This window comes from Mustela nivalis, assembly GCF_964662115.1.
Source record: "Mustela nivalis genome assembly, chromosome: 10".
Classification (NCBI taxonomy): domain Eukaryota; kingdom Metazoa; phylum Chordata; class Mammalia; order Carnivora; family Mustelidae; genus Mustela; species Mustela nivalis.
Genome location: NC_139029.1, coordinates 72507911 through 72525546, shown reverse-complemented (window position 1 = coordinate 72525546; position 17636 = coordinate 72507911). Strand labels below are relative to the sequence as shown.

Sequence of the window (17636 nt, the reverse complement as noted above, 5' to 3'; positions counted from 1 at the left end):
AATGAACACCTCCCTGATGCTGGATTTCAAAGATAAGGCTTCCATAGGAACAAAATGGGAAATTAGTAATGCTAACCAATAAGCAACAAACAATTGGACATTTACTTTAATTTACACAAAATTCAAGCACATTCAACTACAGAGCTGATATTATTTATTAATATTCAGAAGTGTATTACCATAAGTCTATCTCTCTGTGCTGAAATGTGCAAGACCATTGTGGACTTTGCAAATATGTAACCTTAGCTCAAATTTTATAAAAAGTCCCAAGCCTCTGGGAAAGAACATAATACAGATCTTAGCTTAAACAGTTTCATGAGATCACTTAATTCTTCTATAGTTCCATATTTGCAATAAATATTTTCTGCATGACAAATAACAAACCACAGTTTTTTATTTGGTTGGTTATTAATTTTTTTTAAAGATTTTATTTATTTATTTGACAGACAGAGATCACAAGTAGGCACAGAGGCAAGCAGAGAGGAGGAAGCAGGCTCCCTGTTGAGCAGAAAGATCCTGGGCTGAATCCCAGGATCCTGGGATCATGACCTGAGCTGAAGGCAGAGGCTTAGGCCACTGAGCCACTCAGGTGCCCCTGTTTTGTTTTTAATTTTAAGTGGGCTCCATGCCCAACATGGGCTTAGACTCACGACCCTGAAATTAAGAGTCACATACATGCTCTATGGACTGAGCCAGTCAGGCACTTCTCACACCAAAGTCTTCAATGAAATCTCAATCCTAGTAGTTCGTCATATATCAACCTATGATTTCTTTATTCTTACACACATAATCTCAGCATACTGAGCATACTGTCTTCACACCACGGAAATATTCTTTCTGATAGCTATCCTCATTATACCTTCTATAGTGCCAAAAATAAAGAGAAGAGGGGAAAACAATTAGTCTATAAAGCATGGTCAGCTCTCTACCTCTCTTAACGTGCCTAACTTTAAACAGTCTGTCAGCCACACAACTTCAGTATTTTTTAAAAAATTAAAATGAGGGCGCCTGGGTGGCTCAGTGGGTTAAGCCGCTGCCTTCAGCTCAGGTCATGATCTCAGGGTCCTGGGATCGAGTCCCACATCAGGCTCTCTGCTCAGCAGGGAGCCTGCTTCCTCCTCTCTCTCTCTCTCTGCCTGCCTCTCCATCTACTTGTGATTTCTCTCTGTCAAATAAATAAATAAAATCTTTAAAAAAAAAATAATAAATAAATAAATAAATAAAAAATTAAAATGAAGTAATCTTAAAATGTAAACGGTGGGAAGTCGGGGTACCAGGTGGTGGGTATTATAGAGGGCATGGATTGCATGGAGCACTGGGTGTGGTGCAAAAATAATGAATACTGTTATGCTGAAAATAAAAAATAAATAAATAAAAATTGAAAAAAAAATCCAAGTTTAAGTGGACCTGCATAGTTCAAGTCTGTGTTGTTCAAGGATCAGCTATAATTTTAAGCCATTCTTTTAATATCTTGATGTAATTTGAGGGAACTTTCCAGTTTCCCTTTTGATTCTTAGAGAAATAAAAATATCAATGTAAAAAATATATATATAAACCTGAGAGAAGGAAGAGTTACTATCTACTATATCCCAGGCACTCTATGTATCATGAAAAAAAAACAAACAAACAAAAAACCTACAATAACCTTCTGAGCCAGAAATTATCCCCATCCTTGTAAGAAAACTTCCCTCATGTTGCTAAATAACACATACCAAAGCCAGGCAGCTAATATGTGCTAAATATGAGATTTAAACCTAGGTCTGTAGGATTCCAATACTTGAATTACTGACTAGTCAGTGATTTAAACTAGGCCTTGAAATTACTGATTAGTAAATTCCCAAAAGAAACTGGGCAGGTATATATAAGGTTACTGATTTATTTTATTGCCAGTTAAGATATTACTATCAATTATTTTCATCATTTCTTAAGAGACAGTACATTTTGAGAAGTAGAAATGGCAAAAATCTCAGAACAGAGGACAGTCCACCCCTTTACTTACAAATTCACAATTTTATATCATATTCAGAATACATATTCATAGATTGTCCTTAATGTGAAAATATCATGACCAGCACTGGTCCATGACCCAGTGGTTGTTAACATGCTTGAGTATCTTCAAAAAATGCATATGTTTTGTTTTGTTTTTCCTTAAAGCTCAATGAGGTTTCCCTTTCTTCAGGAACCAATCTGATAATGCATCAAGGTTAGGCTTAAGTACCTTTATTGTAACAAGCACTTCTAACTCGTAATAGACTCATTACCAGATAAAAGAATCCCTCTCCCTCCTCAAAGCTTCCAAAAGATAACTTTTACTGATATACTAAGAAGTAAGTTTTGCTATTTAAAGGTATCTCTCCTTTTAAAGAATTTATCCTATATAAAAGTTCCTTTTGTTAGATGAATATTTGAGAAAGTTGGCTATGCTATCTGAGAGGAGTAATTTGAGACATATCAAGATACTGTATTGTCCAAATGATAATGAAGGCCCAAGCATGGATAGTAGCAAAATAATGAATTCAAGTTACAAAAAAAAAAAAAAAAAATTAACTAAAGCAGCTTAGACAGTAGTCAAATAAAAATGACCAGCAGACTTCTAGCATGGGCAAGAAGGGGAAGAATGACAACCTTTAAAAATATAGAGAAGTCAGGGGTGTCTGGGTGGCTCAATGGTTGTTAAAGCCTCTGCCTTCAGCTCAGGTCATGATCCCAAGGTCATGGGATCCAGCCCTGCATCAGGCTCTCTGCTCAGCAGGGAGCCTGCTTCCCTTCCTGTCTCTCTGCCTACTTGTGATCTCTGTCTGTCAAATAAATAAATAAAATCTTTGAAAAATATAGAGAGAAGTCAGATGTTGCAAAAGAATAATAGAATCAGTCATAGAAATCAGTCACTTATTTATTCAAGCATTTATCAAGCATAAGCATAGGGCAGGCGCTAGGTACATAAAGATGAGTAAGACCTAGTTCCTGCACTAAAATCAACAGACACAAATATAACAACAATTAATTCCTATATTGGGTAATAAATATATATATATATTCAGTAACACGGGCCACAAAATGGCATGTAAGCTAATTTGCCAACGGATCAAATGCTACATGATCAATCACTAAAATTACTTATCAAAAATGTATCTTAAGATTTCTGATTATAGAATATGAATATATTCATATATTCAATAACATATATGCTTTTCTTAGTAGAATTTTAAAGAGTGTCCAATTTGCCAAAAGCTTTTCAGGCAGATGATCAATATCACTATTCTTAAAGTTAGAAAGAGCAAAGGCAAAGACAGGTATAAAAGCAGTAGTTCCAAGAACGGCAAATATTTTAATATGATAGAATAATAAACAGGGAGAAAAATCTGAAAAGATTAAGAAGGTCTGGATAATGGAAGGTCTGATGTATTTTATTGTAAGATTAATGGAAAGTTATTAAAAAAGATCTTAGAGAAGTTCTTTACAACCTATACTCTCTTCTTAGAGAACAGTCTCTAACCAAAACTCACTACGACTCTTTGTAGTCATATTGGTACTTATCAGTACACTGAGAACTCCATACTTCTATTGCTATAATTGACCAGACCAGGAGTACATGTTCTATACAGGGCCAATCAAGTTTTCACATTAAAAATTTATAACTGTGGCACAGAATAAGTGAGTCAGTTAACTGTAGATATTAGACTTAAAGAGTTCATGGAAATTAAGAAATTGGGAGTACCATTTGGGGGCCATATAAAAGAAAATCAGTATATAGAAGATATAAAGAAGAAATAGAGATGTAGCCCTAGAAAGAAAGCAAGCCTCTAGTTTTCTGTTCAGGAGTCATGACTATATATCTCACATTTGGATAAAGTGAGATATCCCTCTACCCTTCCAATAAATCGAATTTTTGTTTAAGCTAATTGAAATGGGTTTCTATTCCATGCAATCCTGACAAAACAAACTGATTAATGCTGGCAGTTAATCTAAAGAATAAATTAGAGGACAAACTGGCTAAAAACAGATAGAACATTTAAACTAGGGAAGTTCTCAAAAGAAAGCCATAGTAGCAAATATAGGCAGATTATGATGAAAGAAAAACAGCCAACATTGTGGAGGTCCATGAAGTTTAATTTAAACAACAGAGTTTCAGGAAGCTGAAACAGTATCAATTGCCTCAGGAGACTAGAAGAAGTAGGTCAGTGATGCTTTTATGAGAATAATTTCAACAAAATAATTGGGACAGAAATAATATTTTAAAAAGTTAAGAAATAAGTGGTAGAAAATAAACACAACTAAGAAATTTCTTTTAAAAGGATGCCTGGGTGGCTCAGTTGGTTAAGTCTCTGCCTTCCAGGTCATTGGGATTGAGTCCTGCATCAGGTTCCTTGCTCAGCAGGGAGCCTGATTCTACGTCTGCCTGCCACTCTCACTGCTTGTGCACTCTCACACAGCTCTCTTTCTCTCCCCCTGACAAATAAATAAAATCCTAAAAAAAAAAAAAAAGAAAGAAAGAAAGAAAAAAATTTCTTTTAAGGAATGTGATGATTAAAAGAAGTCTGGGGGATAACAGTATTAAAAAAAGTATTAAAAAAAAAAAAAGAAAGAAAGAAAGAGATGTAAACTTTTTTTAAGCAAAGAGTCAGGGGAAAATGAAAGCCCCAAGTGCAAAAGAATGGAATAGTATTCCAGAGGAAGCAGAAATCTAGGAAACTATAGCCTCAATCAGATCAAACAACTTTTCCTTAAGATTGATTAATAGCAACAAAAACCAACGGCTAAAATTCCAAGAAATCTTAAAGTTAAAGGAAGAAAAGTTGCAGCGCCTGGGTAGTTCAGTCATTAAGCATCTGCCTTCAGCTCTGGTCATGATTCCAGGGTCCTAGGATCAAGCCCTGCATGGTGGTCCCTGCTCAGCAGAAAACCTGCCTCTCCCTCTCTCACTCCTCCTGCTTGTGTTCCCCCTGTGTTTTGCTTGTCTGTCTCTGTCAAATAAATAAATAAAATCTTAAAAAAGAAGAAGAAGAAGAAAAGCTGAGGAAACTCACATTATTAAATATTGTGCATTACTCAGTAGAAGCAGTGACTAGGTGAGTAATGCTGAGAACAAAGGAATAGGAATAGATTGGGCTTAGGAAAATACAGGTTTGAGCCACAAATGGGGAATATGATGAGAAGTTAAGAAGTAGATCAAAGATCTTATTGACCAAAGGCTTCAGAGGATACAACAAAAAAGAGAACAGCCACAAACTGATACTGTAAGGAAAAAGTGAGTTACTAACAATTTAGGTAAGGATAACTTCCAGTATAATTCATTACATCACCTAGTATGATATACCTTTAACTTCTAACTCACAAAAATTAAATAAGGCTCTTCAGAAATGTTTCTGCCTTAAAAACTGAAAAATGTTCTATTTTAAATTTAAATTTAAGAAATATTGATATATATTTCATAATATTTTTTAAAAAATTAAGTAACTCAGAGGTGCCTGGGTGGCTCAGTGGTTAAGTGCCTGCCTTCGGCTCAGGTCATGATCCCAGAGTGATGGGATCAGGTCCCGCATCAGGTTCTCTGCTGGGTGGGAAGCCTGCTTCTCCCTCTTCCACTCTCCCTGCTTGTGTTCCCTCTCTTGCTGTCTCTCTCTCTCTCTCTCTGTCAAATAAATAAATAAAATCTTTTTTAAAAATTAAATAACTCAGACCTTTATCTTACTCTGTATTCAAAAATCAACTGTGGATGTATTGACTTACATATAAAAAATAAAACTCCAAAAACTTGGAAGAAAATATAGGTAACTATCTATTACACCCAAAGTAAGGGAAAATTTCTTATACAAAATGCAATTACGAGAAAAGATTGATAAATTCAACTAAAAATGAAGTTTTGTTTGTTTCTTTTTTTTTCACCAGAAGATACCATAGCAGTGACAAGAGTAAGAGCCCAGGTTTATAAACACCAGGAAATTCCACAATAATATTTCGTTTTATATCCAGCATTAAATCTAATCAACTCCAGCACTTTACTAACAAACTACGCACATAACTAAATAACTGATCCAATTTGTTCTTTAAAGAAATAATAATTAATAATAATAGTTTGCACTGCAGTTAATGAATGGGAAAAAACAGAAGTTCATGAACGACATATAAAATTTTCACTACTTTTTGCTTGTAAATTCATTCTTTTAACAATTTTTTAAAGATTTTATTTATTTATTTGGCAGATAGAGATCACAAGTAGGCAGAGAGAGAGAGGAGGAAGCAGGTTCCCTGCTGAGCAGAGAGCTGGATGCGGGGCTCCATCCCAGGACCCTAAGATCATGACCTGATCAGAAGGCAGAGGCTTTAACCCACTGAGCCACCCAGGCGCCCCTATTCTTTAGTTGAATCAACTAACTTTTGAGTTCCTGGTACATGTTAAGTGATAGAATATTTTAAGACTTTCTATGGTTGTTCATTTGGACCGTTTGTGAATCCAGAGGTCAAAACTGTGTAACTTTACCCTTTCTGTAACAAATCTAGAATAGATATTAGGTGCATGCTTGCTGATCACAATGATATAAATTATTCTAAGTATCTGCCAAAAGGTAAAACATTTAAAACTGTCCCTCCCACAAACTCCCTAAAATAAAGTGAAAAGACAAATTACAAACTGAGAGAAGACATTCACAGTATACACAAAGAATTAACATGAAGAGGAATTTCACTGATAAGGAGTTATAAAAGGCCAGTAAACATAAAAATAATTGTTCTACATCAGTGATGATCTGGAAAATGCAAATCAAGACTACAATGTGGTAACATACATTCTACACTCTTCTAATTTGTAAAACTTAAAGACAATACCAATTGTTAGAGAACATGGATAATCAAAGGATCTTTCATCTCATATATTGCTGATATGAATATAAATTGCTACAATCATACTGGAAGTCGGGCATAATCTTCTGGAGTTGGGCATTCACCTACCCTGTGGGAGAGCAATTTTACCTTTAGGTATATAATAAAAATTCTTATATGTATACAACAGGAAAAATGCATAGAGTGTCCACAGTAGCATTTTTCACCATTACAAAAACCAAAGAGTAACTAAATGCTCAACAAGGGAGACTGAGTGAATCAATAACCAAATATCCAACAAGGGAAGAGCGGATGATAGTTTACTCATGAAATATTATACAGAAATTAAAATGACTATAGCAACATCCAATGATATGAATAAAAATATCAAGTTCAGAAAGATCATATTCAACATAATTATGCAAAAACAACTAAAATAAAAGACACATCTTTTTGAATCACATATCCAGCAAAGCTATATACAAATAAAGCAAGAGAATGAAAACAGGACTCATGACCTTAGTTGTCAAGAAGGTGGAGATAAGCGTAGCTTAAGTTCCTAGCTTTTTGGGGAGGAGGGGAGTGAATAGTGGTTCATGGGTGCCTATTACAGTGACTGATACATGGACTGTACCTAAGGTTCAGTAAAAGTAAAAAGAAAAAAAAAAAAGAAAGAAAAAAAGAAGAAAAAACAAATATAATGAAATTAGTTCAATGAAAATTCTGAAACAGGCAAAACAAGAACCTCCTTAGAGAATCACTAAGGTGGAGACTACAGGAAAGGGGAAACAATATGATTGTGTAAAACATATGATATTTTACATATGTATATATGATATTTAGATATGTAAGTATGTCTTCTATAATCTAAAACAAATTCCAAATTCTGTCATAACAGCTTTCCAATAAATCAAGGTATATTTGAGCCTGGGAAGCAAAGCTTTAACTAATTAGAAAAAGCAAATCACTACTGAGTTTCTAGAATAGATAGATGTTATTAACAGTATATGTTATGATATTCTTATGTATCAGTTCATCTTTATAATGTGACACCAACATTTACCCTCAAATCTAAGGTATTTATTATCAAATACATTCTTCCATGCTTTCCTGTTCATTTTAAACAGACAGTATTTATACACATAATATTACACAATTGTTGTTAGATTGTGAAAAATAAAACATGACAATTGAGCTAATTTCAAATAAAGTTTTATTAGATAAAATTAAGAGAAACCAGATGTATCAAATGTTTTCTACTTCTGCTTTTCTAAGATATTAGAGGCTTTTTGACTAATGTTTTCCCATTCGAAATATAAAATATCTTTTTAAAGCTTTTAAATACTTTTCAGTTTTTCAACTTTGCTGCCAACTTTGAACACTGCTGTATACCTAAAGTTAATCATATTAAATGTTACATGATCTTCTCACAAAGTAAAACTGGTATATGAAATACAACAGACATTTGATAATTGTTCAATGCAGCACATCTTACAAGGAAATGATGCAGAAGTAACTATTCTTTTTTTAAGATTTTATTTATTTATTTGAGAGAAGAGAACACACACAAGAGAAGAGCAGAAGGAGAGGGAGGAGAGGGACAAGCAGACTGTACTGAGCACAGAGACTGATGCAGGGTTCGATCCAATTACCTCAAGACAGTGACCTAAGCTGAAATCAAGAGTTAGATGATTAACCCACTGAGCCACCCAGGCACCCTGAGAAGTAACTATTCTATTTAAATATATATACATCTGCAAGTTTTAAGTGATATTTATCTCTACAAACTACTACTCCACTTTTTGTTGTTTAAAAGGTTGCACAGAGGGGCATCTGGGTGGCTCAGTGGGTTAAAGCCTCTGCCTTCAGCTCAGGTCATGATCCCAAGATCCTGGGATCAAGCCCCGCATCAGGCTCTCTGCTCAGCAGGGAGCCTGCTTCCTCCTCTCTCTCTGCCTGCCTCTCTGCCTACCTGTGATCTCTGTCTGTCAAATAAATAAAATCTTTGAAAAAAATAAATAAAAATAAATAAAAGGTGGCACATAGGAATAACCTGATAAAAGGCATAAAAATCTTCTGTTGCCAAATTTGAAAAGCAAAAAGAGAAGAGCCCAAGGAATCAAATGCAAAGCCCTGGGGTAAACAGACAATGCCTAGAAGATGCGCCACTACCAATCATTTGTGAATGAAGTTGTACAAGACTAGAAAAATCTGTATTATATTAGAGATAACAGAAAAACAATCTATTTAGAGCCATCATTTTGTAACACTAGTTTCAGCACAGTTTTTACCTAGATAAAAGGTATTTGGCAAGTCATTTAAAGACAGGCCTTATTAATAAAATATGCAGCATTTCTATAAGAGTAGCAATAATCAAATCTAAGCTGAAAAACCACACTGTATCAATTTATTATTCAGAGTTGATGCTATGTATCATTGTCCATTACTAAGTCTGCACTGTACTCTTCACTTTTCTTCTCAACTGTATCTTAAAGTACTGACTTAAAATCAAACTATTTTTATATAAGAAGTCAGTAAAGCCAGTTAGATCCAAATATCTATAACTAGTAGAAAGAAATTTTCTTAACCTATAGCTACTTCTATCTTAAAAGGCTATGAACCTCATTTTTCTTTAAAATTCTAATAATTGGGATAAAGGGAAGAAAAATATTAAATCAATACATTGTATACCTTCAATTATACAATACTGTGTGTCAAATTAAAAGTGGGGAGACAAAGAGAAAATGGATTAAAATGCCTTGGAACTTATAAGTTGGAAAATTTCATCAGTTATCTCTGAGTAACAGAACTATAAGCACGTTTTATTTTCTTTGTGCTTTTTCCTATATTTATAGATTTTCTACAGTGAACATGTATTATGTTTAAAATTAAAAAGAAACGTAGGGATGCCTGGATGGGTCAGCTGGCACTTAGTTAAGTGCCGGTTAAGCAACCAAATCGATTTCAGCTCAGGTCATGATCTCAGGATTGTAGGTTCAAGTCCCACGTCAGGCTCCATGCTGAGTGTGGAGTCTCTCCTTCTCCCTCTGCCCTTCCCACTCATGCTCTGTCTCTCTCTTTAAGGAAGAAAAGAAATGAAAAGAACTATAAATTCCACCTTGCCTATCCTGCTTACTTTCTCATACTACATTCCTCCAACCCACCATAAAATCTTAATCATCCCAACAGAGACATTCTACTTTCTGGCATCAGTGCAAAATTAGATGTCACTTAATTTTGCGCAAATGGGTAAAATAACTGTGTTGTGTGAAGGTGTTATATAACTAGTGCAGAAATCCCTTTTAAACTTTTCAAGGGAATATTTTTGGGACAAGGGATTCAAAATTTTAATTTCTTAGGCAATGATTATAATCAATTTCTTTCTTTCTTTCTTTCTTTTTTTTTTTTTTAAAGATTTGATTTATTTGAGACAGAGAGAACAAGAGAGCACAAGCAAGGAGGAGAGGATGAAGGAGACATCCTCCTAACCAAGGAACTCAGTGCTGGGCTCAATCTCAGAACCCATGGACCATGACCTGAGTCTCACGAAAGCAGATGCTTAACCAACTGAGCCAACTCAGGAGCTCCTATAACCAACTTCTGTTGGAAACGTCAAGATATTTCTCATTGCAGGTGACAAATGAAGGGCATCTTCTCATCAATGTACTGAGTGCCTACTAAGTGACAAACACATAGCTTGATTACACAGGAGCTTAAAATTTTAAAGTTAAATTTATCTTATGGATAAGACTACAGAGAAATGGAAAATGGAAAATCATTTGGAAGAATTTCAGCAAACATCTGACAACTTTCACCAGAAACAGTAATTATTAAATAATGAAAACCTGCAAAAAGGTTATTTTTGCACTCTTAGTCTTTGTAGAATATTACACCTTATTCCCAATGACAAAGAACTGCTAAATTATAGACTGTAAAATATAAATCATTTTTGTTATAGAGGCACCTAACAACAGTATAAAATTTATATTAAAGTTAACTCTGGTTAATTACATTTTTGGTAATTTTTTTTTTAAAGTTCACACACCCATAACACTGCAATGCAAAATATTTACAGAACCATAGAACTGTGGCAGCTCAAAATATGGTCTAGTGGGAAACCCACAGATCTGATTTCAAACTCAGATTTACAGTGTAACCATGAATGATCTACCCAATAGTCCTAAACAGTTTCCTGATCTGTTAAATGGAAATAACAACCTTATTGGACTATAGTAAAGATTAAATAAGGGAGATAGAGTATCAAGCACAATAACTGACATACAGCAAATGTTCAATTAATGTTATTTGTACTCTCTTCTAGAAAGTGAAGTCATATCTTCTCAACTTTATATCCTTGAATATTGTAGATATTCAATAAATGTTTCTTGAAATGAATCCCTGTAACTTAAGGCTAACTACCTCAACCTTCCACTTGAGCAAGTTATCTCTACTTAAAAAAATTCTGCTAAGAAAAGAATTTGAGATTCTTGGCCTACTACTTTTTATTAGGTATTCTGATGACAATAAATCACTGATAATCAACAAGGTAACTTTATTAGTATGGCATTCAATATCTGAATCTGCAATCTACCAAATTACTGTTGTAACCAATATTTCCATTTTGAGATTCTTTAGTTTTTATTAGTCCAGTTCCCTTAAAAATAAACTTTAATTTCTTTGGCCCTACAAAAAAATATCTAAGTTTACACTTCAAATAAAAGATAAAGAGAACAGTTGATAAAACAAGTTAGTTATAAGAGATAAAAATTGAAAACTGCAAATTAAGTTTATATTTTTAACAGCCTATTTTTATTTTCTATAGCAAATATTCTTCCTTATACATTGAGGCCTCTAACCATCAATGTTTATGTGTACTTTATTAATGATTCCTTTTTAAATTAGCCTCCTAAATTACCAGCAAGAGTTAGAAACATTACTCCATAGAAATATTACAGTAATTTAACAAGGCAGAACACCATGGGTTCAGATTTTGTTTTGTCTTTCCACAACTGAAGGTTATTAATAAGCCAATTCCAACTCAAGTAGTGAAGTATTTCAAATTCTGCAATATAATTTGAAACCCAGTTTTAAAATGTTGGATATACAGTGGTGCCTGAGTGGCTCAGTCAATGAAGTGTCTGCTTTTGACTCAGGTCATGATCCTAGGGTCCTGGGATCAAGCCTAATGTGGGGCTCCCTACTGGGGGGGGGGGCTGCCTTTCCCTCTTCCTGCTCTTGTGCTCTTGCTCACTCTCTCTTTCTCCCTCTCAAATAAATAAATAAAATCTTTTTTTTAAAATGTTGGATATACAATGTTTCTAAAAATAAGTATCAATTTCATTAAAAGTAGGTTGTAACATGTAACTTTCAGAGTGACACAAGTATTCCTGAGACAAGACAGGGCAAAGTAACAGTTTTTAACTACTAAACACCAGTTTTAAAACTTGCTACATAGTATTTAAATACTTAAAATCAGTATGTCAGAGAAGCATTAGGAACTACATATTAATTTCTCAATTTAAACAAATTCAAACCACTTACATGCTTTTTAAAAACTGGTTCTCCCAACAAGTTTGAGAAACATTTGGTTACAATATACTAGTTTCACGACCAAATGAAATAGTAAAGAAATAGACGGATATACTTGGTGAAGCAAATTTTATCACAATTTATCTTCAGTGCTGATATAAATAATGTTCTCAATTAATTTAATACATATTAATTTTATACTTATAAAGTCCAAATGCAATAACTTCTATTAAAACCAGGAGTCAAATACACCAAGAAAAATGACCTGGATATACTTGTCAACTTATAAGGTAATACTTAATAAAAAATCACTCTTCTGGAAGGTGTTAGACTTTCTTAAAAAAAAAAAAATAAATAAATCTAACTTTAGGTATTCCCCTACTTTGATCCCATTTTTTAAATAGTCATATTTAAAATTTCTTATCTCTTGGGCTTGAAGGAAGTTCATACTGTCAAAATTGATCTTATTAAAATTCCCTAAGTGTTTTAACACATATGAAAATATATTTGCAGGTCCAGTGCCAAAATGAGTGTCTTTTATGAGAATTTTCTATAAAACACAAATAAGGTTGCCAAGTACTTTCTCATTCTAAAGCCACTATATTCAAAGAAAAATGCTCCTGCCCAGTTTTGCAATTTCTTCTCAGAACCAAATGATGCTTTTCATATTTCAAGACTAGGCAGTGGAAACCATTTCCAACGTGTCTCAAACAAACCTTATTTTAAAAGCTTATGTAAATTAATAAAACAATAAATTTCATTCATTTAGCAAATGCAGTATGCTGTAAGACCTTATAAAAGGCTAAGACTAATTAAACTAGATATGGCAACATGTTCAATGACATGAAGTTCAAAGCTGATTCAAAGCATTCCAAGTTAGCAACCCTGCATTGGTATACCTTGTTGAAATCTCTACTTTTGCTCACTAAATATCAAATATAACAATGCTTCAAGCTTACATCTAACTGCACAATAAACTGAACTTATAAAGGGGTCTATCAAAAAATATACTTAAACAGAACAGAAGCAGTTGCAGTACTTAATTCTGGCATCATCAAGAATCAACCCTTCAGGGTCTAGATTCAGTCTTTTAAAAAAGAATCAACAGTCTAACGCATACACACAAAAAATATATCTTTTCTTAATTCCGATCTCCAATATTTGAGTAGTTAGAAGACGTCTACAGTAAAACACACCAAAATAAATATAAGTTAAAAAACAAGCATAAAATTTTAATCCAGATGTGACCATCTCTGGAACACCCCAACGTAATAAAAAATAAACTCAACAGAGCAGCGTAGGTACCTTTGCATAGCACAGACTTAAGGACAAAAATCATGCCTATATCATTAAATATTTAGACGTAAATGGAAAACAATACTACTACTACGCGACATACTCAACAGATCAACGAACCTATTTTGTTCTCATCTCTTCCGCACGCATGTGGTGCCCAACATTCTCCCTCAGTCTACTGCTAGCTCATTTGTAAACAACTTCTGTAGCTCTTTCTCTGGTATTCAAACGGGAGGGAAAATGAAAGTCTGAAAAGCATCAGCATCTGAGCTTCCGAATCTGAGCAGGGAGCAGCAACGAAGGGGACCATATACCTATCATCTGGTTAAAGAAAGAGACAGGAGAAAAGGGATCCCTCCTATTAGAGGAAAGAAATTCAGTCACCTGAAGAGGGATAAAGAAGGGAGGCAAGCATCTGGTATGACACGCTTTAAAAAGAAGAAGAAGAAAGAAAGAAAGAAAGAAAAAAACTTGTCTGGGGGCTGGAAGTTATGGGGGCGCTCTTTGTGCGGAGTCGGAGGGGAAGGGGAGGGATGAGAAAACAGCTTGGGAGTCATTCAAAGGAGTTTAAGGAGCGGTGTACGAGGGAAAGGCGGGGCGGGGCCTGGCCTGGCGAAGGGAGGGGGCTACAGGGGCGTCTGCGGGCGGCTCTGACACCAGGGAGGGGGCGGTGAGCTGGCCGCTCCGGGGACCCGGGGCGGGGGGGCACAGACTGCAGGCAGCCGACAGACATGGGGTCCCTCTGGTAGGTAGCCTCAAATTAAAGTGCTGGCAGGCCAGAGCTGTGGCGGGAGAAGAGAGTCCGGCTCCCGAAGGAAGCGGCTCCCGAGTGACATCCCTGAGTTTCCGTACTTAGCGGGCTAGGGGCGCGGCAGCCCTACGGTTTCCCCGGGCCCCTGACCCAGCGCCAGACTTTCTCCCTCGTTCCTTCCCCAGCGCCTCCCGCCCGGGCCGCGGGCCTTACCTGCAACTCCGTGAGCAGAATCTCCCCCCTTTCGGGGTTGGACGCCATTGCGCTCCGCTCTGGACTCCGCACCTGGCCGCGGCCGCCGCTGGCGAAGGGAGAAGGCGGGACGGGACCCCGGGCGGGGGCTGAGGAGCGGGGAAAGAAAGAAAGAAAGAAAAAAAAAAAAAAAAAAAACCTAGGGATTCATGGAGGCGCAGCCCCTGCTGGAGGTGCGGCTTATTTCGCCCGGTTCATGGAAAGCGGCGGGGAGCGAGGGCACTCGTAGCGGGCTCCCCCTCGCCGCCCGCCGCCTCTGCAGCTGCCACCGCCCGCCCGCCCGCGCCTGATTCTGTTCACTCAGTTGCTCCCTCTGGGCGACGCCAGGAGCCGCCTCAAGATTCTCGGTGCGGGGCGCTGCGGCCGCAGCTGCAGCTTCTCCTGTCGCACCATTTGGCTGTCACTGCGTCGCAAAAGCGGCTTCACTTGGCGGCTGCCGGAACACGTGACGGCCCGGGCCGCTACCTCCAGTAGCAAGGGGGAGGTGGGGCGGAGAGGACCCCGAGGGCGGGAGCAGCGCGGGGGGCGGGGCGGCTTCCGACCCGGCACCGCGAATGGGGCAGTCATGGACCCCGCCCGGGTGAAAATGAGGGGAAAGGACTGGACTCGCGTCTCTTGGGAGGCGGGAAGAGAAAGAAAAAACACGCGCCCGCTTTTCTGCGGCGTTTAACGGCCCTACCGTGAACACTAGAACTCGGGAGCTTACTCTTTTGTTTTTTTCCCTAGCGCCACTTTTCTTGTCGAAGTTTAGGCCTAACGTTAAACGAGCCCCATTCTATCCTCCATAACCTAAAGAGTTTCAGGCTCAAATTTTATAAGATTGTTTCCCGGCCACCTCCCCACCGACCCAGGCTGTTAATCTTGCCTTTTGCTCCCTCCCACTCGCAGCGCGCCATTCCGACCAGTAAGGTGCACAGCTTCTAAACTGGGGTGTGGTCTGTAGTTTTCAAGAAAGGAAAGCTCTTGGGATCTCTAGCGGTCTCTAACGCACAGCTTCTAAGATGCCTTTTCCCAAGCGCTGAGCTGTTATGGTTGAGGGGTGTAGAACTCCACTGAGTTTAGATTTCTGATTAACTAGTTCCCGGATTGTTTTAACTGAATGTAAAGTGAGGGAGATGGAGCGGATTAGCCCCGTTCATGGGGGAAAAAAAGCCAACTTTCCTTTATGTGGCAAACATCCGAGCTAACCTATCAATTAGTGACGTATAGCTTGGTAGTGTAAGTTTTGGTTTAAGAAAATGACACTAGTATTCGGGAATGTCAATAAAGTTACCAACTGGTAGCCTTTGTTTTGTTTCAGCAGTGAATGGATATTCCAGGCAGTTGATTAATTTTAGATTGAGGCTGAAATACAATGTCTTTGTTAAAAGCTACTCTGAGAAGGTGTTAGGGGTTATTTAGTTAGATAGCTACTTGAAAGTACTTTAAAATAGAATCCTCATGGGATACCTGGGTGGCTCAGTCAGTTAAGCACCTGATTTTGGCTCAAGTCATGATCCCAGGGTCATGGACCCCCTGCTCAGCAGGGAGACTTCTCCCTCTGCCTGCAACTCCCCCTGCTTGACTCACTCACTCTCACTCTCTCTTTCTCTCTCTGACAAATAAATAAAAATTTAAAAACTTATTAAAAAATAAAATAGAATCTTCATTTACACTGAACTCAAAGTATTATAGTCCCTCATTTTTTAACCAAAGAAAAAGACTTCAAACTGTACATATTTCTAGAGCTCAAAAAGTTTTAATTCGATATATCACATGTGAATGTAAGTAACAAATATAAAAAGTTCTTAAAGATATGGGAATTATTTCTGATTAGGTTTACTGGGGAAAATAGTGCATACAAAAGGGAGGCCAAGACTATATAAAAATTGCATGACACTCTGGAAAATGTAACAGTTTAAACAATAAATTAGTTTAATTTAAGATGGAAACTGCAATCCAGCTCATAGTCTCTGTTTAGGGAAAAAAAATGTAATAGGACATGGGACATACTTATCAGAATGAAACACACTTGAAAAAGTTTTAATGGAAACTCATATCATGTTGCTTCAGATGAATTGTATTCAGTCACCATTTGCAAATGGTTTTAGGGAATCCTAGTATATGTTACCTCAAGTTACGTTCTAATTTATATTAACAATAAAAAAGGGGAAAGTTTGTTGTTGCTGTTTTTCTTGTTTTAAATAAATGTCCATGTAAGAAATAAAGACCAAAAATTAACTGGATTGTATCACTAGTTGTGCAGGTGCCTTTAAAAATATTTCATAAATATTTAAAGGTCCTTAAGAAATAGAAACAGGATGACTGGCTGGCTCAGTTGATAGAGTATGTGACGCTTGATCTTGAGGTTGTGGGTTTGAGCCTGATGTTGGGTATAGAGATTACTTAAAATCTTTTGGAAAGAAAGGTAGAAATGACCAAACATATAGAAATAGTTTCAATTAACAATAATTAATTCAATAACAATAATTATTTTGTTTTCCTTTTTTAAAAGATTGTTACTTATGTATTCAAGAAAGAGAACAAAGTAGGGGTGGTGGGGGGCAAGGCAGAGGGAGAAGGAAAAACAGACTCCTCACTGAGAAGGGATCCTGACTGGAGGCTTGATCCCAGGACCCTGAGATCAGGGCCTGAGCTGAACAGAGACAGACATTTAACTGACTGAACCACCCAGGCACCCCTGTTTTCCATTTTAAGTTGGAAGAAATGTTATTGGAAAAAACCTAGTAAAGCTGAACTTTAGTTTTTTTGTCATTGTTATCTTTTGTGCTGTTGGTGAGAAACATTCAGATATTCAGATGATAAGGCACCTCTTTTCCCTTGATCCTAAATGAAATGAGATAAGAATCATATATCCAAGGAAAGTGTTAGAAACCTTTTCTTTGTGAGCCACAGTGTTTTTATTGTCTTGTATTTTTCATCTCCCTTTTGCTCTTCCTTAATATTTATTAAAATTCTTCTGAAAATTTGAGCTTATCTATCCCAACAG

The 17636-nt window shown here is 36.7% G+C and overlaps 1 protein-coding gene across 1 annotated transcript in view; it reads right to left on the bottom strand.

Moving 5' to 3' along the window:
- PKN2 (protein kinase N2) overlaps positions 1-15092 on the bottom strand; it is a 132008-nt gene extending 116916 nt beyond the window's left edge. The window contains exon 1 of the mRNA XM_082688584.1: positions 14609-15092. Coding sequence (XP_082544710.1) covers positions 14609-14656 — 48 coding nt within the window. The 5' untranslated portion in view covers positions 14657-15092. The remainder of the gene's footprint in view (positions 1-14608) is intronic.
- Positions 15093-17636: the final 2544 nt, after the last annotated feature.